The sequence below is a fragment of the Electrona antarctica genome, assembly GCF_951216825.1.
Source record: "Electrona antarctica genome assembly, chromosome: 11".
Taxonomy (NCBI): Eukaryota; Metazoa; Chordata; class Actinopteri; order Myctophiformes; family Myctophidae; genus Electrona; species Electrona antarctica.
The window spans coordinates 48,352,932-48,379,075 of NC_136792.1; the positions used below are offsets into that span (position 1 = coordinate 48,352,932).

General features: G+C 43.1%; 1 protein-coding gene across 1 annotated transcript; it reads left to right on the forward strand.

Annotated features, from left to right (window-relative positions):
- Nucleotides 1-2,027: 2,027 nt before the first annotated feature.
- LOC306932184 (transmembrane protein 255B) lies at nt 2,028-25,293 on the forward strand (the record flags this gene model as incomplete). Its single annotated transcript, XM_079513881.1, has 9 exons — nt 2,028-2,121; nt 3,339-3,496; nt 6,619-6,681; nt 11,207-11,296; nt 13,041-13,121; nt 15,437-15,522; nt 17,134-17,293; nt 22,197-22,292; nt 25,147-25,293. The coding sequence occupies exons 1-9, from the start codon at nt 2,079-2,081 to the stop codon at nt 25,291-25,293; spliced, it is 924 nt and encodes a 307-aa protein (XP_079370007.1). The 5' UTR covers nt 2,028-2,078.
- Between the last annotated feature and the right edge of the window lie 851 nt (nt 25,294-26,144).

Consider the following 26,144-nt stretch of genomic DNA (forward strand, 5'->3'; position numbering starts at 1 on the left):
GAAAAGTGGTGAAGTGGTCCTTTAAGGTCCCTATATATATGCCAGTCACTTGTTTGTAGCGTGTGGAATCCACACGCGTGAGGACTCTCTTAAACCCATTCTGGGCAGGAACCCCCTTTGGTGTTGTAACAACCCTTCTGGGCAGGAACCTCTTTTGGGGTTCTGTACAGTATTCAAAAATTCTACATTTTTGATGCTGCTATATAAATATTTGAAGTTTTTCAGAAAACTTAGGTCAGGAATCTTTAAAAGGCGTTTTAGAATCAGTCCAAAATGGGTTAAGGCACTCTATGTACAGTAGGCTATATGGATTCATGTCTCGCAGTCGGAACAGTATTATTGAGGGTATAGTCAATCCTGGAAACTGTCTCCGGTACTCGGGGAGAGTACGCCTCTATGATCATGTACGTATGTTATTTATGTTTTATTTTCATGCCAAATCCAATAATTTAGTGCTTTTTGGTTTGCTTTGACAGGAGACTGCAAAGAGATGGAGGGACGGGGAACCAAGGGCATAGAGGGAGACATGCGAGACAGGATGGGGGTTGGATTCATTAGTCCTCAAAAGGGGAATATGGTCTAAATGGTGCATTTATATAGCGCCTTTATCCAAGGCGCTTTACATAGATTGTGCATTACATTCACCCATTCATACACCGATTGCGGCAGAAGCCATGCAAGGTACCAACCAGCACATCGGGAGCAATTTGGGGTTCAGTGTCTTGCCCAAGGACACTTCGACATGTAGACAGGAGGAGCCGGGATTCGAACCGCCGACCCATGGATCATTGGACGACCTGCTCTACCTCCTGAGCCACAGTCGTTTTATTGGTCTGTGCAATAAAAGGCTGAGCTACCCTACCAGGCACCAATACCCAGTACCCACCACTGTTTCCATGGTAATAACATTACTCTTAAACTTATAAAGTTCCTTCAATTTAACTCAAAACACAGATTTCCATTTATCAATCAATGTGCATGCATGCTTCCCCTAGCTGTCTGTTTTTTTGGGGGGGACACAATTTTCCATTTCCATTTTCCTGGAGAACAGGGGGCATCTATTTTGGGACATGATTATCTAGGCTGATTCATGGGTACATGTATGCATGTGTTTTGGTCTGGATTTCTCCTTTAACCACTTAACTATACTAGGCCTCTGTCTGTCTGTCTGTCTGTCTGTCTGTCTGTCTGTCTGTCTGTCTGTCTGTCTGTCTGTCTGTCCGTCCGTCCGTCCGTCCGTCCGTCCGTCCGTCCGTCCGTCCGTCCGTCCGTCCGTCCGTCCGTCCGACGTCCAAGGTCTGTCACACATTGATTAAATGCTCAATTTAATGTTAATTAATGTTGATTAGCTGGGAATGCTGGGCAGTATGGATGCACACTTTTCAGTAAATGAAGTATTCAATTAAAAAAAGAATGCAGGAAATGTTTCTTCTATTATTATTCTGTAAACCTAAAATACTCCATGGGGTGGTACTGTTAACCCGTGTTTCTTCCCACAAACCATGGCTTAACCCATTTTGGGCGGGAACCCCTTTTGGTGTTTTAAACATTGTTATAATTTAGCTATTGAAAAATAGCAGATCTACAAGCTCATAGCGCGCCACCGAGTGGCGCGCTACGAGCTTGTAGGTCTGCTATTTTTTTTTAATCGTGAAAATGTGCCTCAAATTTGGAATATCTTTTTTCAGAACGAACGTTTTTAACTCAAATCTTTGCTTCTGGAGGGTCCCTGGAACAACATATTTTCAGATGGGGGGCCGGCGGCCAATTACAGATCATTTTTGGGGTCCTTGACATGAAATATTGAGTGATATAGGCCTAGAAACAGGTATTTCAGAAAACTGTCAGGATTTAGAAGACAGGCCTAAATGGCTTAAAAAACGTATCCAGATATCAAAATGTGCGTGCGTCTTCTCTCTCCCGGCACAGCATGCTAAAAGGATACGCCCATCTTCAAATGTCATGGTCAGTCGTGCACATTAGGCGAGGAGAGATTTGCTAAATCTGGAATGTGACAGAGCGAGGCATTTGGATTTCAGAGGAAGAACATAATCTGGTTCTATATGTGGGCTTGAAAAATGACAACTGCTGACGGGGACAAGCCGAAGCGCAGCCCAGCAGGTAATTTGGGCAGTCTGGGCTGATATTAGCCCAGGTGAACATTTTTAATACTTTGTAATAATATTAGTATTTTACTATTAATACTAAAAATAAATAAGCGTAAGTGTACAAAAAGTATTCAAATATATTTTTACTTTTAGAGCTTAATTTAAAGTATAATTTAACATTTTTTTAAATGTGTACTTGGTACTGATGATAAGTCCAAATCCTGCAAATACTTGCTATACTAGTGTATGGCATATTTTTCAGGTACTTTTATTTTACTTATGGAAAGTAGTAAGTACAGTTATTTTCCTGTCATTTGTAATAGTATACTTTATTAAAATGCCACTCCACTATTATAATAATAATAAAATAAACGTTACTAAAAGTTAATTTCAAGTTATGGTTTAGTGTTCTGTTAAAATTATACAAAAAGAAAATGTGTTTTTCACAGAATCAATGGTTTTATGGTCATGGTTGACCAGGATCCTGGATGGCTTGATTCTAGGCTTAAATTAATTGATAAAAGTATTTTTGAGTGGAACCACAAAATGGCTGCTATGCCCTATTGCGAATATGTTTAGTGGTGATTTAATTATAGATATAAGGTGAGTGGCAAAGTGAGTTTAACGTAGTTTAATGCAATCAGACGTTTCTGTTTGGATGTATGGGTCGTCAAGGCTATAGAAAGTCTTTTTTTGCCACTCAGTAGGCGTTCCCGCATAATTTACGGGTACAATGATGATGATCTTTTTAGACACCATTTATTTCATTCGGATTAGCAAGGACATTTTCTGTGGAGCTTTTTTTTAGGGGCTCCTGGTGCCCAAGGGCCCCTGGGCACGTGCCCAAAGTGCCCATATGGTAGATCCGGCCCTGCACGTGAATACGCTCTCCTCTATACTTAAAAAGTACACTTTTGTGCATAAAAGTATACTAGCGTACATGTAAAATAATTACAATGATGTATCCTTTGTGCTGTATTAATCCCATTAAGTCTTCATGTGATACTTGGTCACTATACTGCTGAAAGCGAATAAAGTGAGTGTAGTTTGGTTCTACACTGCAAGCTATGCGGGGGTGTCTAGCCTGCCGGTGAGGACCAGGAGAGCTCTGTGCCTGGTACTCTGTATGGTGTGTTTATCTCTGCAGGCTATGCGTGGATGTCTAGCCTGCCGGTGAGGATCAGGAGAGCTCTGTGCCTGGTACTCTGTATGGTGTGTTTGTCTCTGCAGGCTATGCGTGGATGTCCATCCTGCCGGTGAGGATCAGGAGAGCTCTGTGCCTGGTACTCTGTATGGTGTGTTTATCTCTGCTCCTGGTGTTCCTGGGGGTCTACACCACGACCCGCACAGAGAGTCTGAACGTCACTGGATACTCCTCTGGAGTCATTGTAAGTGTTTATTGATTGTCATCATCTTTTTGACTAAAATGGCATTTAGTTTTTTTGTCATATTTTTCCTCCTCTGAAATGTTTTAGTTTTATAGTTGGGGAACGTTAGCCAAATTTGTGACCAATCTGCAAAACTAAATGCTTTACCAATAGCTTTCTTCACAAAATGTGCTCATGAAGGTGAAGCCAACGTCCTTAGGAAACTGCTGAAAGTTGGGGTACCATTAACAACGTGTATGAATGCAAAAGTTACGGCAAAAACTAATTTTGCCGTCATCACAAATGTGACGAGTCATCACATTAAATGTGACGAGTCATCACAAAGGTGATAGTCATTATGACTATCACATTTGTGATGACGGCAAACGTTTAACAAATTTAGTTAAACTCGAGATCCACATGGACACGATGACCTCGCTTGCTCCAAACTGAATCTCAGACCTCATGTGGCCCAAAAGAATTGTGAAGGGACTTCTGTGGCCTGCTGGCAGGCAGTGGGCAGCACAAGGAATTTATTGATCGCTCCTCCAGTGCCTCGCCAGATTACATTAGCTCCGGTCACACAGATCAACGGTAAATGGTACATTTATATAGCGCCTTTATCCAAGGCGCTTTACATAGATTGTGCATTACATTCACCCATTCACACATTCATGCACCAATAATGGCGGAGGAAACCATGCCCAAGCCATGCACCAACCTGCACATCGGGAGCAATTAGGGGTTCAAAGTCGTGCTCGAGGACACTTCGACACTGACTCTGGGGGAGCCCGAGTTTGAACTGAGAACCTTGCGGTTCCCATCCGGCTGCTCTACCCCTGAGCCACGGTCCCTCTTATAGAGGTTAGCCCATTCACTTTGAAAGAATATATATTCAAGAATTGCGCCACATTTTCACGATTTTTCAAAAATAGCAGACCTACAAGCTCGTAGCGCGCCACTCGGTGGCGCGCTATGAGCTTGTAGATCTGCTATTTTTTAATAGCTAAAGTATAACATAATGCTTGAAACACCAAAAGGGGTTCCCGCCCAAAATGGGTTAAACTGCTGCAGAGCAACAGGGTGTGCTCACAATAGAGCACCAAAGTCCGACGTCAATATCGCCAGGGGCGGTGCACTATTCCACGGGTTCGTGTATTTTTTTTATTTTGTATTATAAACTCCATAGGGAGATCTTAGATCGCCTCATATAAGGACTGTGTTTGAAAAATAAACAAATCATCCCGGCGGTTTCACCCATACGGATATGAAGAATCAACTGACTTGAGAGAAAACGCTAATGTTACTGCTGCCGAATTAGTTACATTTTCGCTAGAAACAGACTATATCAAATATGAGTGACTGACTGTCGACGTAACAATACAGAGCCACCTCCCCGACGATATCGCAGAGACAGTTCGTTTATTCGCAGAGGCTCCATTGACTCAAATACACCAGAGTAAGGCCAAGTGTGGACAAGGACGGACACATGCACACCGCACAGACGAACAGTCTGGTGAGACGTAGGGGGACACTAGGCAGGAGGCAAACCATAGTCCTAGAGACCTCTCAGTGCCTGCTATCCCCCAAGAACGCACAAGGCAGAGAGAGCTTCCTGTTCGTTCAGGCAGGAGAGAAAGGACCGCGGGGGGGTGCCCTGGGCGCGGCGGTCACTGGGGTGTGGTCAGCACTGGTTTGCTGCACCTGGCCGGCAGGTTTCTCACTTCCCTGTTGGCCGGGTGTGGCTCTCTCTCCCGGTGCTGGTTGTGCCTCGGTGGTGGCTGTGCCCGGGGTCCCCCTCCGTGGACTTGTCTATAGCTGGAAGCCTGGAGGAGAGGGGCAGTGACTTGGCCAATCACTGCTGACCCGCCAACTGGAGAGTGTAGTGGTTGAGGGTTGAAACACTCTAAGAAGGTTGGAGACCACCTGATGACCTCTCCTCCAGGCCAAGGCTTCATCCATTAGGAATGGATTACATTCGCATCTTTGATGTATTTACAAACTGTAGATTTGTTGAGCTGTAATTTAACATTCACATTACGTTAGCCGAAGCTCAAAAAACTGCTGTACAGTACAGTCTGAATTTTCACTTCGTTTCACTTCATTATTCAGGACATATTATTTTAATGGTAGCGATTCAGGGCTGGAGCCAGGCTAGGCTACAGTACTTGTTCTGGCAGTATACAGAATATACCTTACTGTAATAAAATATAAACATTGGCCACCAGATCAAGGACTTTGTCGTCGTTTAATTTATGCCATTTTGTATTTTATCCTACAATCTCTGTGGAAATGTGGTTATTCTTTATACAGTAGAGCAGCTGCAGGCAGCTTATCTCGGATAACATTTCATATTAATTACGTTTGTTCATTCTTTTATCACCTTTTAGAGCAGGGGTTCCCAAACTTTTTTGGCCCAGGTACCCCTTGGGGGGAAGATTTTTTTCCAGGTACCCCTTCATCCTCGCAACACCGATAAGCATATTTGCAACCTTACATTTAGATGCCATTGGAACTATTTGTATTACAACTTTTCAATCAAAGTCACAACACATTTTCACAACATTTATTTAAGAGGCTGTCTTAGAATAGATGTAGACCTATTTGACAGTGCAGAAACATAATTGCCTTCCTTGATGCATCAATTAAGCATCAACAACCATCAGCTGGTCAAAGTCACAGACACTCAGCCTCTGCAGCACTCTAACTGAAAGTGACTGCATGGAGTCTGTTTCATTTCTATCCAAAGGCCCTTGAATGATGGAATATGATAAAGGATTACTGTGATTATGGTAAGCTCACATATCACACATAGGCCTACCATAATTCACTGGCAAAAAAAGAATAAAAAAAAAAAACATTTTTGAAAAAAAAAATCTTAATTATTTTGCGGACCTCCCTGGCTATGCGTCGCAGACCCCCAGGGGTCCGTGGACCCCACTTTGGGAACCACTGTTTTAGAGGAATGTTCATGTTCTCATCCACACAACCATAAAGACCACAGGACTAACTTTAGGAATTCCCTTAATGTGATTGGTATCACCCTTACACAATGGTTGGATTACACAATCCAACTCTCACTAACATTGAACAGCGTTTGTATTACAGCTAACTGACTGACAGCTACATTGTGTTCTCTGCAGCTGGCCCTTGGCTCTTTCCTGGGAGTCCTTGGCTTGTGTCTGGAAGAAAACCGTAAGCAGCTGGTAAGGCGACATCTTTCACACTTACAAAAAATAACCGTCATAATGTTTCCATGCTGATGTTTGCATTCAACACCAGCGACTCCCAGCCTCCTTCACATCCCTCAACACAAATGCATTGTTAATTCTGATGCTGCATTCACATGGGGATCAGGCACACGGCAAACCGGAAGTCATTTTAGTGGACGGGAGCAGGACGGTAAACGGAACATCACGGCACGGCGGCACGGCAGCCAGAACCGGCGACGGCATCAATGTTAAAATGTTTAATCTTTTTACCGTTCCGTTGCCTGATCCCATGTGAATGCAGCATTACATCTGTGATTATATTCTACTAGAGGGGTGCCTGTTGGGCACTGGCCTACTTGGAACGATACAAGTTGGAAATGCATGCCCCACCCAGTTATTACTTGCGCAAACAGAGCGCGCAAGTAATAGTTTTCGTCCAGTGCTTCGATGCGTATGTCGCCGTTTGATGTGTATGCGCCGTGCCAGCGTATGACGTAGTCAACCAGACTATTGTTATTGTACATTTGGATACTTTGGCACACTACTCCTCCCACAGTTTTTGGCGCACACACTCGAGCCATATGTCAAATCGACCGGCTTCATCGGGAATCGTGTGCTTGCTCATTGCTAAGAGATCCGTTGTATAGTTTAATTGATGATTCATTAATTAGTTCTTTATAGACTTATAATGGGGATGCCCACTTTATGTTTTGGCTTATAACTCTTGCCCTGGATTCCTTGGGTCATGACGCATCTCCCCATATAGGCCACGCCCATTTGCGTCAGGATAGACTTTCCGCCATTTTGAATTTTCTTCAAAACACACTTTTATTTTCTGATTCTACAGATGTTTTCCGAATCTCACAGAAATCGGTACACATGATCTCTGGACCTATCGGACTGCGTTTCAATTTTTTTCAGATTTTTTTGAATTTTTTTTGTCCGTATCGTTCGGCCTTAATCGTCGTCCGAAGTTAGTGGGAGGGGCCTATTTTACAAAAAATGCCTAAAATCACGAACGGAATGTCCAGATGTCGCGGGTAGTTTAATCAACCAAAAGCCAAAAGCGATTCCATTTTCATCCATAGGGGGCGCCGCAAATGCGAAAAATGTAACCGTTTCTTGCAGAAAAATGATTTCACGTTTTCCCCTATAACTCTTGAACCGTAAGTCGTAAAATCTAAATTTCCTTTTCCATGGATTCCTTGGGTCATGATGCATTTCCACATATAGGCCACGCCCATTTTCAACCTAGAAAGAAATCCTGCAAAATTAGAATTTTCTCCAAAACACACTTTTGGCTCCTCCTCCTACATATTTTGTCCAAATAACTACAGAATTTTGGTACTGCGTATCGTTCGGTCGCAATCGTCGTCTGAAGATAGTAGGAGTGGCCTATTTTACAAAAAAGGCCATAAATCACAAACAGAATGTCCGATCCATCCCAAATTTTAATCACATGTCGCGGGTGGTTCAATCAACCAAGTTCCAAAAGCAATTCCATTTTCATCCATAGGGGGCGCCGCAAATGCCAAAAATGTAACCGTATGGTGCAAAAACATGATTTTTGGGGGATAAATCCCCTCCGAATTACTTACGCATGATCACAAGGTCGACGCGACATTGTAATTGGCTAGCAACATTAGTGGGAGGGGCCCATGTAAGCGACTGCGGCAACCACACTTTGCAATTTTGAAAAATTGCGACCTTTCTAGTTACTACTTGATATGGCAGTGGTGTCAGATTACATACATGTATACATAGGGGCATTGCCTTTAATCATTGCCTTTAATCCTCCCGACACTAAAACATATCGTCATGTTTTTAGTGCACTGAAACAAATTCCAATCAACCCTGTTGACATGGCAATAAAGTCTTGAATCTTGAATCTTGAATTACGTCACCATCAAAAGTGGGTGCCGTGGCCCCTAGGGTGCCTTGACACAAGTCCAGGTGTCTCAGAATACTTCGATAACATCTGGAATTTATCAATGTCACTTCAGTTTAACCTCTTCTTAGACCCTATACTAAGTAAAACGGACCCGAGTTAAACTGTACTTAACTGCTAACAAACAGAATTACAGTAATCATTTTTATACTAACAAAAAAGTGCATAACATCCCATTCGATAACGCGCGGCTGGATGCTGGCTTTATGTTTAGATTCCCGTTGGTGTCTCAAGTTTAAATTTAAAACAAAAGCAGCAGTAGAACAATTAGATCCAGAGACATGAGCCTGAAGTTAAATTAGGTCGGTCTGTTCCTATTAAATGGAGTTAAAAGTTGTCTAAAATTCTAAATATGGTTCATGTGGTTAAAGGTAATAGGGTTAAATGCTTAAATGCCTAATGTCTGATGATAATTTCGGTTATGTTGTGTGTGGTACACGTCAGTAGACAGACAGTAAGGCTCCTATGTAGTTTCTGGAAACATTTCTAATTTTGTCTCCTAAAGTCTAACTATGCTTGTGCTCATTAATTTCCTACACACAGACTATGTCCATGTGCTTCGCGGAGGTTACAAATAAATAACTGACTGTTTCAGACGTCTTGTTCCTTTTGACCCCAGTATTTGGATATTGGGAGATGTCAGTTTACTCAATGTGAACATTCATAAGAGATATTTGCCAGCACAGGTGGGGGGAAAAATATCCTTGTAAATTGGAAATCAGAAGATTCTCCATCACAAGAGCATTGGTTGAATGAACCTTTCTTCTTATTGTACCCCTGAGAAGATCCTATATAATGTTAGGAGAAAACCTGAAATAATAATAATAATAATATCTGGGATTTATATAGCGCTTTTCATATCACTCAAAGACGCTTTACGTGTGTTGGGGCCAGGGGGGGGGAACAAGAAAAAAATACATCTTTATTAGAAAAAAACTATTAAAAGAGTAAAACCAATAAAACAGTGCATATAACAAGTTTAAAAACATCAGCTTGGAAATGCGATTCTAAACAGGTGAGTTTTCAGTACAGATTTGAAGGTAGGAAGTGAGGGGGCATCTCGGATATGTTTGGAGAGCGTTCCAGAGGGTAGGGGTGGCCACAGAGAAGGCCCTGTCGCCCCAGGTTTTGCGTCTTTTTAGGGACCTCAAGGGACCTGAAACATTCGACCAAATCTGTGGCTCTTTTCTCGATGCTCAGCCGTCATTGACTCCTCTTGGTTGATGTTATAACATACTAACAAATGTTGCTGCGAAGACTGTTGTAGTCGTGATTATTGTGCCATTCTGGGGTGGGCAGAGGGTTTTGGGGAAGGATTTTTTTTGTCTTTTTCCTGTATTTTATTTTATTTTTTAAATCGATGATTGTACTTTGTACACTGTAGACAAATACATCTTTACAAACAAATAATGCTAAACGTGGTTCAAGAAGAATAGGCAGAAGTGAAGAATGGGCAGGGTTAAAAAGGCAGCCGCACACAGTATCTATTTGAAACCTGTGAGTCCACAGCTCTTTTTTGAGTGTATAGCCTATAGTGTATATAGAGAGTAGAGACTAATCTAATCTAAATATATACATCTAAATTGTACCATTGTCAACATAACTCTTTTTCTCATTTTATTTTTCAAGTGCTGCAAATCGTAATCATATCCCCCCTAGTCAACCGTGTGCCGTAAATGTTAATTTTTAGTTACAGTGGAGAAAGAAAACAGAATTACATTAGTCGGAGCTCTCAAAACTCAGCATTAGGTGGTATACTGTAAATTGTAATCTATTTGTTGGTTTCAGATCAATGCTGGGTTTCCAAACACACTTTCGTGCTAGGTCTATGCTTTTTCCATCAAAGGAGAAAAGATAAACTACACAATATACACATATTCATGTTGAAATTGACAGTATCAAGTATCAAAGCTTTTTGTCCAACTGTGAGCATCTGGTATTTATCTCTTTCTTGGCTATCCATATTTCCACCATAGCCTGCTCATGTGCTCAACTTAAAATAGATTCTAGCTGAAACGAAAAAGCAAAGGAAGGAAGTAATAAATAAAAAGAATGATCAGTCAATCCCGTCAAAAAGTAAATATGACTTCAAGTCTGCACTGAAGAGACATTTGTTCACTCAGGCTTTTGGCAATTAGTTCTGTTTTAGTTTTTCTGTTTTGTAAAGCGTCCTTGGGTTTCTTGAAAGGCGCTATATGAATTCAAGTTATTATTATTATTATTATTATTATTACATTTATTATAAAAAGTCAAGAAATTAATACAATTCTGATCAATGATAAGAGTCCCCTCTCCCAACTACCCAGCTGAGAAAAAAATGGGGTTAGTTAAAAAACACAGAAAGGCATCAATAAGTCCATCTAGGTAAATTCTTTTAGTGCCCATATAAAAGTAAAACGTGATAAACATGTGTCTCTTTATAGTCGTGGTTGAAATAACATGAATGTATCCCTCACTGTCACAGGTCTACTACTTTCTTCAACACAAATATTTAGCCTTGTCAAAATGTCTTTGCATTCTTTTGTAACATTTATCCTAATATTCCTTTCATAAAAATCCTCTTCTGTCCAGCTGACTGCTGCCATAGTGTTCCTCAGTTTGGGGAACGTTGCCTCGTTTCTGTGCATGGTGATAGATGGTGTCTTCATTGTATCTAACATGGTGAGTGACCTGTTGGTGCCTATACTCATTGCACAAGAAACAAACGACACATAACCAAAAACAGAGTTTACAACGTATTCACACAGCATTATGGAAAACAAATACATTGAAATGCCACAGGTGACATCAATAGTGGTGGTAGAGGTGTGTATTGGTGTACAGCTCTCTCTGGTGGACTGATTTGTGATTGGTTGATTGATTAATTGATTGAATACTTAGGGCTAACACTTAGGGCTATATCTTGCGCCACCCCTTAACCCTTACCCCTAAACTTATTTGCCATTTTTTACTATTTAAAAAAAACGTTTTAAAATAGTTCAAATAGCTGATCTACAAGCTCACAACGTGTAGATGTAGATCGGCTATAGTTCAACTATTTTAAAAATTTTCAAAATAGTAAAAAGTTAAAAGAATAGTTTCCATTCAGGCCCCGGGTATTGAATTCATAATCAGAGTCACGTACAGACAGGTAGAGACAGCCTCGTTACAATGGTAAAACGACGCAGGAGTAAAACGATAATTAGCAAAGAAAACAAAATGAACGAGGGAAAAGACAACGTATTACGTGGCTGCTCCAACAACGGAGCCAACTGGCTGTTAAAGGACCATACCGGCATCAACATGATGTCATTATCTATTCATAGTACCGCCATGAGTTGTACATACCATTTTCCCTTTTAATGGGTTTATTTTTAGACTTTGAGTTTGTTTACATTTTACGTCAACTTAATAAAACATTATGTAGGAGCCACACAGCATATGTCGCCTGTTTGGTTTTGTTGTGTTTTTCGTTGCCCACTCTTTGATTTGATTGTCTCATTTCCGTTAATTTGATCACTTGTTGTTGTGTCTCCATATTAATTTGTTGATTTGTGTCAGGTGTGTCAGTCATTTAGTCACAGGGAACAGGCCAGCAGAGAGTCTGGCCAGATGTTTTCCGCTGACTGCAGTAGCAGCACCAGAAATGACATGGGCAGTGCAGCCAAGACGATATGATGACATTAAGAAAGAAATATTGCAACGTATTACGAAAAAGGCCTACTAAAGAATACATTCTGATGATAGAAGAAGAAGTAGGCCGGGAGTGGCTTATTGTCGGTATCAGCCGGCAATGCGCTATAGACCCCTGGGAGATGGAGTCTGTCCCCGTTACAATACCCTATAGACCCCTGGGAGATGGAGTCTGTCCCTGTTACAATGCACTATAGACCCCTGGGAGATGGAGTCTGTCCCTGTTACAATGCCCTATAGACTCCTGGGAGATGGAGTCTGTCCCTGTTACAATGCACTATAGACCCCTGGGAGATGGAGTCTGTCCCTGTTACAATGCCCTATAGACTCCTGGGAGATGGAGTCTGTCCCTGTTACAATGCACTATAGACCCCTGGGAGATGGAGTCTATCCCCGTTAGAATGCACTAGACCCCTGGCAGATGGAGTCAGTCTATCCCCGTTACAATGCACTAGACCCCTGGGAGGTGGAGTCTATCCCCGTTACAATGCAGTCTGTCCCCGTTACAATGCGCTATACCCCTGGGAGATTGAGTCTGTCCCCGTTACAATGCCCTTACAAGGCCTACTAAAGAATACATTGTGATGATAAAATGAATGAATGTCACTGTTTTCTTTTTTACACATTATTTGAATATACAGTATTTAATATGAATCTGCCGCCCTGCATTTATAACCTTGTAGATTATGCGTGTTTTTGAACGTATGTATTAATCTGTCCGACCCCATGCCAGGATATTCGTCCTTTGAAAGCAGGGAGATGTCAGTTTTACATCAGCGGGAGCAGCTACGTCTATGAGAGTTACTATGTCTCTGTAAGTACCTGTACTGTGTGTGTCTCTGTGAGTACCTGTCCTGTGTGTGTCTCTGTGAGTACCTGTCCTGTGTGTGTCTCTGTGAGTACCTGTCCTGTGTGTGTCTCTGTGAGTACCTGTACTGTGTGTGTCTCTGTGAGTACCTGTCCTGTGTGTGTCTCTGTGAGTACCTGTCCTGTGTGTGTCTCTGTAAGTACCTGTACTGTGTGTGTCTCTGTGAGTACCTGTCCTGTGTGTGTCTCTGTAAGTACCTGTCCTGTGTGTGTCTCTGTGAGTACCTGTCCTGTGTGTGTCTCTGTGAGTACCTGTCCTGTGTGTGTCTCTGTGAGTACCTGTCCTGTGTGTGTCTCTGTAAGTACCTGTCCTGTGTGTGTCTCTGTGAGTACCTGTACTCTGTCCTGTGTGTGTCTCTGTGAGTACCTGTACTGTGTGTGTCTCTGTGAGTACCTGTACTGTGTGTGTGCATGAGATCAGTTGCATATAGAGCAGGGGTGGGTAACTTTGACAAAGGAGAGGGCCACTATATTTCCACACTCACTCCAGAGGGCCACATTGCATATTACTGTCATAGCAAAAATAGCTGAACTACAAACTCAAAACGCGCCGCAATGCGACGCGTTGTAGATCAGCTATCTTTGCTATATTTGAATTGAAATCCTGATTATAATTTTTTTGCTATTTTTTAATTGGAATCCAGAAAAGTTACATTTTTATTTAATTTCAAATGCCTCTGAAATGCCTTTCATTATAGTTATGTTAACTTTGTGAACTAAGTAGGCCTACAAATACATTGGACATAAAAAAAAACAATAACTACTGCTCATACTACTGCTCATTAAGCTACTAATTTAGACTGAAGTAATTAAAAGTGGGTCATGTTTGCATGTTTGGAATTGTAATGGCTGAAATGATATAAGTATTCTGATATTAAGCTGAGGGCCGCATTAAGTGAAGGTGGGGGCCGCATGTGGCCCCCGGGCCGTCAGTTGCCCATGTATGATATAGAGGGTATGCGTGTGACATCAGGAGGTTATGCGGGAACGCCTACTGAGTGGCAAAAAAAAAACTACTTTCTGGCCTCGACAGCCCATAAGAAAAGTCCAATTTGATTGCATTAAACAACGTTAAACTCACTTTGCCACTGGAGTTGCCACTCACTGTATGCATGCGCATACCCTCTTCCTGTTGTTTTAGTCCCACACCTTATTATCACACAAAGATTTATTCCATTGCCTTTTATTGAAACTCTCGTAATATACATTTTGGCTGAAACTTCTCTTAGCAGTCCCTTAACCCATTTTGGGCGGGAACATCATGTTATAATTTAGCTATTGAAAAATAGCAGATCTACAAGCTCATAGCGCGCCACCGAGTGGCGCGCTACGCTATGAGCTTGTAGGTCTGCTATTTTTGAAAAATCGTGAAAATATTTATTTCAGAAAACTGGAGGATTTAGAAGATTTTTTTCAGGCCTAAAAGGGTTAATTCTTACTGACCCGTAAGTAAGTTGGTGCCGTCCAGGGCTGCTGTGGTGTTAACGTGTGCACTGTCTGGGCTCTCCTTTTTTCCCCCTCCTTCCACGTCATGCCTACCTCGTCATGCCTACCTATCTGCAGGGATGACCCCCCCCCCCCCCCCTGTGTTTTCAATCATGTTAATGTCGAAACTAATTCAGATTTTTTTCAGGCCTAAAAGGGTTAATTCTTACTGACCCGTAAGTAAGTTGGTGCCGTCCAGGGCTGCTGTGGTGTTAACGTGTGCACTGTCTGGGCTCTCCTTTTTTCCCCCTCCTTCCACGTCATGCCTACCTCGTCATGCCTACCTATCTGCAGGGATGACCCCCCCCCCCCCCCCTGTGTTTTCAATCATGTTAATGTCGAAACTAATTCCTATGTGTGTATAGAGCGCCGCAATCCCGCCCCCTACCAGGGCCCAGGAAATTATTCTCTGTTCATTTTCCTCATATACTTTTCAAAACGTATTTATTTAAAGACCTTTTAAGCCGAACAAATCATTAGAAAGAAGAAGAAAACGGCAACACTTTTTTTCTTGTTTTTTTTCTTTGTAATTATTTGTTTGGTCCAAAATATTGTCATGATTTGTCACAACTCGAGTTGGCTTTGTACGACGCTTAAAAGGTCTTTAAATAAATACTTTTTGAAATGTCTATGGGAAAAATGCATTGGGAATTATTTCCTGGGCCTTTGTCGTCGTCATGAAAGGGGGCGGGACTGCGACGCTCTATACTCAATGGTAAATAAAGGTATCTGAATGAAGGTATCTGAGGTAGTGAGATGTCTGCCTCCCCCTTCCAGGTGCCATGTCGAAATCTCAGAGAAACTTGCAGCATGACCGTCCGCAGTGGAACCTGCTACTGCTGCGACCTGTACGACTGTGCCAAGTGAGACAACGTCTTCATCTTCATTATAACCATCACGCTCGACGTCCTCGTCTCTCTCTCACCCCGCCTTGTCTTCCTTGTTCTCATTCCCACTTCTCTGGCCCTCTCAATTCAATTTGGTTTTTATAATTTCTCTAACATTTTTCAATTGGATGTTGCTTGAAAAAAATGCATCTTTTATGCATTTTGTGCATTAGCTCGTTAGTAGTAATTTAATCAAATCGGCGCTCCAATTGTAGAGTGCAGTATGTCAGATTCAGGCTACAGTATCATGATTGTATTCATTTGATAAAAATGACTACTACGTACGTCGGTTATAAAGACGTTACTCTTGAACTGCATGAACTTCGCTGGGTGGTGCTGGCTTTGTCTCCACCAGGCCGAAGGCATGGGGATAGAGTAAGTTTTGCACTCCGTCCGTGTGTGTGTGTGTGTCCGTGTGTGTGTCCGTCCTTCCGTCCGTCTGTTACCAGCTAATCTCCGGCACCGTTAACCCGGTCGATGCCAAACTTTGCACACACACTCCCTGGATGCCAACGATGAACCTCTGCCCCACATTTTCCAGAACGGCCTGTTATAGCGCCACCATGAGGCAGCTTTTCACATTTTTTACCTAAAACTGCACCGATCTGCGTGAAACGTTGCATGCACACTCCCTAGAGGCCACGGACAAACCGTTGACCTGCATTTTCCGCATCTGCCTTTTATAGCGCCACCAGGAGGCCGACTTTTGTAAAACACATTTTTTGATATTACTCCTCCAGATTCTGTCCAAAAATCTCACAAATCGTTACACACTATCTCTATGATCATGTGCTCAAGTCGAATCTGTCCGATATTTCATATTCCATCCTAATTGGCTATAATTAGCTTTCACAGTTTGCAAGATTGCCCCGTTTTGAACAAAAGCCTCAAATCATGAACGCAGCATGCAATTTACGTGAAATCTTTCACACATTTTCTTACTAGGCTGAGGAATATATCCCACCCTTTTCACATTGGCCTGTTATAGTGCCACCAACAGGTTGATTTTTGCAAAACACATTTTTGGAACAAATTGCCTCAAATACATGTTTATATTAATCCTAAACATTTTGCCAAACATCTCACACAGTCCTATCCTCCTGGTGGAGACCCAGAAGGGCACTTTTTCTAGTTAATGTTGTTTTTAATGTTTTTAATTAGTGACTAATGAGGCAAATTGCTTAGAGTACCCCATACTTAGCAGTGCAATACAACATGCTGTGATTCTCATCATCATCATTTATTTAACTCATGACATGTATGGAGCACAGATTCATAATTAGTATACAATAAAAGTATGCAGTACAATATACATACAGTACAGACAGCAAAAGGCATTCATTATTTGAACAGTGGAAGAACATTGTTTTTCGTAGATCACTTTTAGTTTTTCTGATTTTAGTAGTAAAATTAGTTAAAGGACAACTTTAGTTTTTTTCAACCAAGGTTCATGTTTTAGGTTGTTATTAGAGAAACATAGATGGGCTGGTTGTAAAAAAAAATGTTGTTCTTTCGGGTATGGGGTTTTGAGCTCATGCCATATGGGAAGAGAACATTTTAAGAGCTTCATAACGATCTGCGTTGCAGCGGAGGCTACCTGGACAACTACTATGAGTTTGTTGGCGTGCAGGGCTGTCAGGAAGTGTTCTCTCTGTACATTCTCATCTGGATCCTCACGGGCCTCAACCTGCTGGCTTTCTTGATGGGCGTAACGACTACAGCTGTACTGGGTAGCATCAAGGACCAGGTAAGTACGCACACAAGCACGCACGCACACACGCACACACACCATGTCAAGACATCCTACTATAAATGCACCACGTCTCTGTCTGTCTGCGTGCGTGCGTGCATGCGCGTGTGTGTGTGTGTGTACGGTTGTAATGCACGTAACTCGAGAACCGCTTGCCCCACCGACTTCAAATTCGACACACGCAGTCCACACCCCCGCAGGGAGTGCAGTGCCCGGTATCGAGTCGGGCGGACCCACGGTTCTCCAGAACCACCACAAAAGGCTCTGGTCAGGCTCTGCCAGTGGGAATCCCCTCAGTGGGAATCCCCTCACCTGTTCTATGGTCCAATCACAGCTAAGCATAACATTTAGACAAACCTCTCCACCAATAGTTTTCCTATAGGATAAAACAATTTGTTTTTAAAGAAATGCCACGCACATATTTTTCCAGTGCATATGGCAGGCCTTGTTGACGGATTTGGAAGAGATTTTGAAGGTCTGGTTCCAGTATTTAATGTGTAAAATCCATGATATTTACATTGGAATGAATGAGCCGGGCTGGAAAGTGTCCAAGTGGGAGTGTCTAAGTGGGAGAGGGTCTTAGCTATAGGTCCATTGCCAGCCTCTACCCCAGCCAATTGAGGCTCAGGCAATTGAGGCTGCTCTGGGAATCCCCTCAGTGAGAAGCCCCTGGCCTAATTGATTACTTAACCAGTCCACTTATCTGTCTTCAGACACAGGCACATACACAGATCTCCATGTGGGAGAAGACAGGTAATATTGGCAGTCATGTTCTCCTTCCTCTCAGCAGCCTGACACGCCTTTACAACATGTTGTTTGTCAAAAGTCCTCTCGTTCACAATATCTGTCATCTTGAGGACTTGTAACAATAGTCCAATAGCAGCCTCTTGTCCTTCTCCAAAGTCCCAGGGTATCCTTAAGGGTCAAACAATAATTCACATGAATTTGTTTGTTCTACAATAGCCTACTGTCCACAACGCTCGCAGTCATTGCACACAAGAATTTAAGGATAATAAAGTTAAAACACAAAAGCATGCACTAATCACAAAACACAGGGCAGAGGTTCATGTACCGAACAAACAGTGAAATTGAATTGTCCCAAACAGGTGGGGGCTGACAAGATAAAATATAACTAAAATGGGCTAAGCAGTGATTCAACTTCAATGGTCAACTTCAAGGTCATAGAGGGGGTACCTAGCTCGAAAGAGGGGCTTTGTCCAAACTTGGCCCCTCTGCTGAGTTGAGTTGGCATCCCCTCTTTCACCGGCGGCAGCCTCTCACTGACCCCCTTTCCACCGGTTGGTTCCCAATGGGAACCGGTTCAGTTCTTTTTGGTTCTAGACCTACCGGTATATTAAATTGTTTATAGGATAAATACAAGTAAATTAATACATAACCCTTCCACAGTAGTAGCGATTATTTTGCATATTTTCCTACATAATGACTCATTTGCATATTTAAAAATGTAAAATTTGTAATACAATAAATCATTGTGTTCGTGTAAGTACTCAACTTTGGAAGTTTCATGGTGATAACAATCTAATAGGTATGGTTTTGCACACTCAATTCATAATTAACGTTCCAATTTTGGAGCTCTGGCTCATGGACTAAAAACCAAAAAGAACTGAACCGGTGGAAAAGGGGCCACTGTGTCCTCACTCGGGCCTTCCCTCCTCTGGAATACTCTCCCAGCGCCTCCACAGGCGGGTCCTGCCACGGGCGGACAGGGCACACACCCCGCCTGGTGCCCAGTAACCATTTCTACGGCTAAGGTGTCCCTGTCCTGTCCTCGGTGCCCCGACTCTGGCCCCCGTCCATGACCGCTCTCCTTCCTTCCAGCCAGTTCCGTCCTCTGTTCCTCTCCACAGCTCTCTTCCCTCTGTGTTCTGCTCTTCGGCCCTTTTTGAATCCAGCTCCTCGCCACTCGCCCTACACACTTCCACTCGGTTTGAGCATAGATATTGTAAAGTTGGCCGAGTGGCCAAGGCTCCAAAGTGACAGAATCCAGCAATACCATTTAGAGTGTTATATTCTTCCCCGATGCAGCCGTATTTACAGTGGAAGGCCTAACAGACAAAAAAACACTGAAGACTAAACTCACAAAAAAACAGATGAAACTTAGCTTGAAAGCAAATTAGGAAACAAAAACCAAGAACATAAGAAACTGTATTAGGCTATAAACCCTTCCAAAAAGGGACCCCTAGCAGCTCTCCCTGGGTGTTACCTGCTTGTTGCCCAAGCCACTACTGAACCTCGGCATCCTGCAGCCTCCTTTTTATACTAGGTGAGACCATACCAAGACACAGAACTAATTGGTAACCACTTAACTCAAATAAGGCAAACTATGGCCCATGAGTTGATTTACACAATTATATATAGTTTTACTAAACTTATTCCAAATACACAAAGACATTTCAGGCGCCACATTAGTCACATAAGAGGACATATAACACAAGAGCTCTTGACACATAAGACAGACACCCCTCCTGCTCTATAGCACTTGGTACCTTCCCCCACTCAATCAAGGGGATCACCAGTACTGCAGGAGAGCCAGGTGCCACACAATCATTAAACACAATTCCCCATTAACCCAAATTATGTTAAAACCCATGCACCATTTTGTGTCCTTTTATAATTCATGTTTGTACAAATAATAAAATAACAACATGCAACACTAATGTCCAGTCACAGTCCTCCAAGCCGGCTTGCTGTTAAATGGAAGCAGCTGTGTAGTAGTGTTTGTTCCTCTTTAGTCTATAGGGCACGGGCTGCCCCGTGACAGATATATAAATAATATAGACGGCACCGGGATTCCCCTCCCATCCGGTGCCGTCTCTATGATTTATATATCTATGCTCAAACCGAGTGGAAGTGTGTAGAGCGAGTGGCGAGGAGCTGGATTCAAAAAGGGGGTTCCTGTTCTATGTACTGCAGCCTGCATTTAAAGGCTCCACCCAATTACGCAGGTGCAGGTGATTTCCTCATTAACTGCTTCTCAGACACTACCAAAACCGACCCGTCACAAATACATCCTGCAAATGACGTAAAGACCATCCCCCATAATGGGCTGGGATCTGGCCTAGTCCTGAACGTCACCGGAGGACGTCATCATGACGTCATTTGGCTTGCAGGTCACTCGTGAGCAGGTTCACGAGTGTTAAGATTGGATCTAAACCCTTCAAAGTACAGGATCATTTGGGCAGATAATCGGGAGCGTCCCTGTGATTGTCAGGAGGGACACATTTGGCCATACGTAAATCGTCCAATTGTCCTGTAATGTGTGAGCCAGGCCGGTGAGCTGTGGAAGACTTTAACCTGACCAAAAATAAGCCTAAGCACAAGCTGACGAGTTTACTGCCTCGAGTGCTCCCTGCTCCGAGTCCCACCACTGATCTGAGAGAGTCAGCCCAGCTCTAGCCTCGGAAACCCAGACGTTTTTATTTCCAGGGAGAAAAAAAAAGTCTGGGTCCGAGTCCACTTCAATTCGGCATAGAGTAGTGCAAACATCACTCACTCTCTGCTGATTTCTGATCGTCTGCACCTTTGTTAAATTGACACGCACACGCACACATATACACACACACACACACACTCCTCTCACTCTCTGTCGCTCTAATTAATTAGTCCCATGTGTAGCAGCTGCGCATAGTTTCTGCCGGCGGATCCTGCCGGGAGAAACTATGCCATAAAAAGCATAGGTGAGTTCCAGGCTAGCCCAGCTCTACCTCCCATTATTTCCCTTTAATCTGTTGTACAGGGTCCAGTCTAAGCCACTGGTTCCCAAACTTGTTCATGTCAAGGACCCCCAAATTGACACTAGTTTAGCCTGCAGACCCCCCATTTGAAGAGATATGCCAGGGACCTCCATAAGAGAAGACTTTTATGGCTCTAGCAGTGATTCTCAAAATGTCTAATTTCAAGGACCCCCAGTTTGACATGCATTAGGCTACGGACCCCCATTTAATGGCATTTATATCTCTGGCACCCCCAATTTATATTGTAAAATCAATGTTAATTGAACTCTGAGAGTGTACACATGGAACCAAATGGACCCATTAGGGTCCATTTGGTACATTGGTACATTTGGTACATTGGTACATTTGTACACTCTCAGAGTTACAGACCCATAAGGGTCCATTTGGTTCCAAACTATCATTTAGCTGGGGACCCCCTGGAACTCCCTCAAGGACCCCTGGGGGTCCCCGGACCCCACTTTGGGAACCACTGGTCTAAGCCACGGCAGGGCCTCTTTTAGCCACTATAATGTCCCCAGCCTTGCGGTGGAACAGCTGTCAGTGTAGACTGAGTGTAGATGTAAAAGAAAACCTAAAATACAATCTTTTGTCTGGCTTTTATCTATTTATTACTAGTAGTTTTGTTGTATTTCATTGTCTTTTTTTTACCTACATGTTTTTTTGTGTGGCTTTCGCCTTTATTTTATTTTTTTATGGAGGGACAGACAGTAGGCTGACAGGAAATGGGGAGAGAGATGGGGGGGATGACATGCAGTAAAGGCCGTCGGGATCGGGAGTCGAACCCGCGGCACACTGCCAGACTGGATTGCCAGCCAAGGTGCCTGGACCGCTGAGCCATGGCCCAGGCCTAATTTCCACTTTTTACGTGGAAATCAATAATTGTTTGCTTGCTTGATTGATTGATTGATTGATAGTAATTTGTTAATATAGTATTTGTATCGACAGAATGCTATTTATTTTCTGTCAGTGGGTTGTTGTGTGACACAAAAACACAAAAAATATGTATGACACAACTTGTGTCATACATTATTTTAGTTTCTATGGACTACAATAATCAACCATGAACCCAAATAGATGCACATACTGTACGTGTGTGAGTGTTTCCATTCCATTCTAATGCAGGTGTTTCTCTGTAATAATTACAGAGGAGTGTTAACCGGACGTCTGATGTCACCATGTCCTCTCCTACTGCCCCTCTGCTAATGGAAGCACACATACACACTCCACATCACATCTGCCCGGTCAGTCTGCACACGCACGCATGCACACACTCTCTCACACCGTCACACGCACTCTCTCACACACCGTCACACGCACGAGATAGAGAAAGAACAACAACAGATCAGATATGAACATGGCAGTGTGAATTATACACAAGGAGGTGCATGATATAAAGATGAGGTGCGTGATTAAAAATATAGCAGTCGATAGAGGCAGCAACAAGCAACAATAGCAGCCAATGTGACAAATACTCTATCATGTACATAAAGTAATCCTGGTCTCTATACTGCCTATACTGGGGGAAAGGAACTGGTTGGAATAACGTGGTCCTTCCACACGCTACGTCCAACGGGGGAAACTGGACGGGACGGGGGGGGTCTTGTCAGGTGAAAAGGAAGCATGCGGTCAGTCCGTTGCTCTCCCCAGGTTGGCAGAGGGAGTGTGTAGCGCCCAGTGAGATAATTGTCACTGGGTGAAAAATTGGGTTACAAAAACCCTGGACTTGCAGTCCCCCATGGACTTGCAGCCAGGAGGGGGGTCTCCTGTGTGGGGCGCATACGTTGGTCCGACGTACTAACAGTCCGACATGCAACAGTCCGACACATGCGTGTCCGGTTAAAACTCACCCGTGGCTGTAGTCTTTGTATCAAACAAAGGCTTATGGTATTCCTATGTTTTGCTTCACAAGATAACCTCCACAAATCAACACTACTTTTTTATCTCTTTTGGAACCACATGACAAGTCATTTACCAACTTCACACCGGAGATTAACCAATTTTGACCTGAGATCAGATTCTAAAAATGTCTTCTACATCCTGACAGTTTTCTGAGAAAGCTATGTTTCTATGTCAGTCGTTCTTCGATTTTTCAAAAATAGCAGACCTACAAGCTCGTAGCGCGCCACTCGGTGGCGTGTTATGAGCTTGTAGATCTGCTATTTTTCAATAGCTAAAGCATAACATAATGCTAACACCAAAAGGGGATTCCCGCCCAAAATGGGTTAATGGCTTCACACTGAAGACGTTATCCTCTTTCATTCATCATAAGGTGTTTGATAGCCGACGCCAGTGTTACAGCATAATTGGGAAAAATGCAATAATAGCTGTCATACAATACAACTGCCATATTGTTGTTGCTCTGACTCCTGCTATTCAAGCAGGCTCCACACCAGATTAGTGTTCTGTGATTCTGTTAGTGGCGTGGTGGCAAACCAATTACAACTGGTTAATCTTTTATTTATTTGTTTCTATTTTTTGCTTTCTTTGCACTTCCCATCACTATCAGAACTGCAGCCTCACTCCCAATCTTCCGCCGTATAGTCTGAAAACCCACCTCTTCAGACTCCACCATGGCCCGTAGCACTAGCCCCTTAGATAGCACTTTATGTAGACTTAGATAGTATTTTAAATATAGCACTTTATGTAGACTTAGATAGTATTTTAAACAGACTTATAGCATGTTACGTAGACAGCACTAGAATTGCATTTGATGTAGTCATAGCACTTTATAGTACATGTATAATATATAATATAGTATAGTATGTATAGTTTACATAGATACTCCACTGTTACGTTCTTAGCTTATGCATGTTTCATGATAACTACTTTTTATATATGTGATGTATGCCATGCTTTTGTTATTGCTTAATGTAAATCGCTCTGGATTAAGAGCGTCTGCTAAATGCCTAAATTGTAAATTGTAAATTGTTTTTTTTCTTTTCTTTTTTTTTTTACTTTTGCTTTTGTGTTTGGTGCCTTTGTGTCGCATTCCCTTCAATATAGGCCTACTTACTGTGACCTTTATGAATCCTGCACCTGACTAATAACCCAAAGCATGAACAAAACTAAAACTAATAAAAACGGAACTGAAACTAATAAAAACATAAAATCCTAATAAAAAATAGAAAATCCGCTCTTAAAACAAACTAAAACTAACCGAATTGAAAAGAATATATATAAATGTCAAAACTAACTCAAATTGAACTATAATGAAAAATCCAGAACTATTTCTAACCTTGGTGTGTTTTCTGTCCCGGCCATCCATCCATCCATCCATCCATCCATCCATCCATCCATCCATCCATCCATCCACCCATCCATCCATCCATCCATCCATCCATCCATCCATCCATCCATCCATCCATCCATCCACCCATCCATCCATCCATCCATCCATCCACCCACCCACCCACCCACCCACCCACCCACCCATCCATCCACCCACCCACCCACCCATCCATCCATCCATCCACCCACCCACCCACCCACCCACCCACCCATCCATCCATCCATCCATCCACCCACCCACCCACCCATCCACCCACCCATCCATCCATCCACCCACCCACCCATCCATCCATCCACCCACCCATCCATCCATCCATCCATCCATCCACCCACCCATCCACCCACCCACCCACCCACCCACCCACCCATCCATCCATCCACCCACCCACCCACCCACCCACCCACCCATCCATCCACCCACCCACCCACCCACCCATCCATCCACCCTAATCCATCCACCCACCCATCCATCCACCCACCCACCCACCCACCCATCCACCCACCCATCCACCCACCCATCCATCCATCCATCCATCCATCCACCCATCCACCCACCCATCCACCCACCCACCCACCCACCCACCCATCCATCCACCCACCCACCCATCCATCCACCCACCCACCCACCCACCCACCCATCCACCCACCCATCCATCCATCCATCCACCCATCCATCCACCCATCCATCCATCCATCCACCCACCCACCCATCCATCCACCCACCCACCCACCCACCCATCCACCCACCCACCCATCCATCCATCCACCCACCCATCCACCCACCCACCCATCCATCCATCCATCCAGAGAGGGTCCATGTACTGCCCAGCTGCAGGAGGACCAGTGAGCTCCTCCCAGTGTGAACCTCCATCATCTCACATCATGGAGTCCAACAGCGCTGCGCCGTGTGCTCCGCTGTACAGTCTGCTGCCTTACAAAGCTCATGAGAGCTGAGACGCAACACGTATCTATACCGGTATTCATCATCATCAACAGCCCACCATGGCGGCACTCTGCAGTAGTTCTCAAACTTATAGATAAAGCCCCATATGTATTTGGCCGCAGACTGTGCCAGGGACCCCCCCCTCCTCCCCATACAAGATTTGTGTTGATACAATGCGTCAGAAATATTCCACGTTTTTCAAGATTCTTGGAAAATAGCAGATCTACAAGCTTAGAAGGCGTTGTGGTGCAACACCTTGTACATTCTTTATTAGGCTTCCACAACAACATAAATACAAAAAAGCTAATTGTGCTATATAACTAAAACAAAAGGGAAAAACAGACAAAATATACCCTAGTTATCAGCAAAATAAGTGAAGTTGCTCTGCATACAAAATCAGAGACACGAACAATAATAATAAATAATATAATTTTATTTGTATAGCACCTTTCATGACATGAAATGCAGGTCAAAGTGCTTTACAGAGCAATGGAGAAAGAAAGAAAAGAAAAGCAAGGCATAAAACATTAAAATAATAGCAGTAATGCAATACAGTGACATGAATAACAAAAAATGTAAAAGATCAATTCAAGATAAAAGCAAGATTGTAGAAGTGGGTCTTGAGCTGTGCAAAAAGCTGCTTCACCGTATTTTTTAGATGCCATTTTTTTAGGCACAGCGAGCAGGCCAGCAGTGGAAGACCTGAGGGGGCGGTTTGGAACATATTTAGGCAGGCAGTCATGTATGTAGGAAGGTGCGAGACCATTGAGAGCTTTATAAACAAGTAAAATAATTCCTAAAAACAACCGGAAGCCAGTGCAGTGAAGCTAAAACTGGAGTAATATGTTCTCTCATCTTAGTT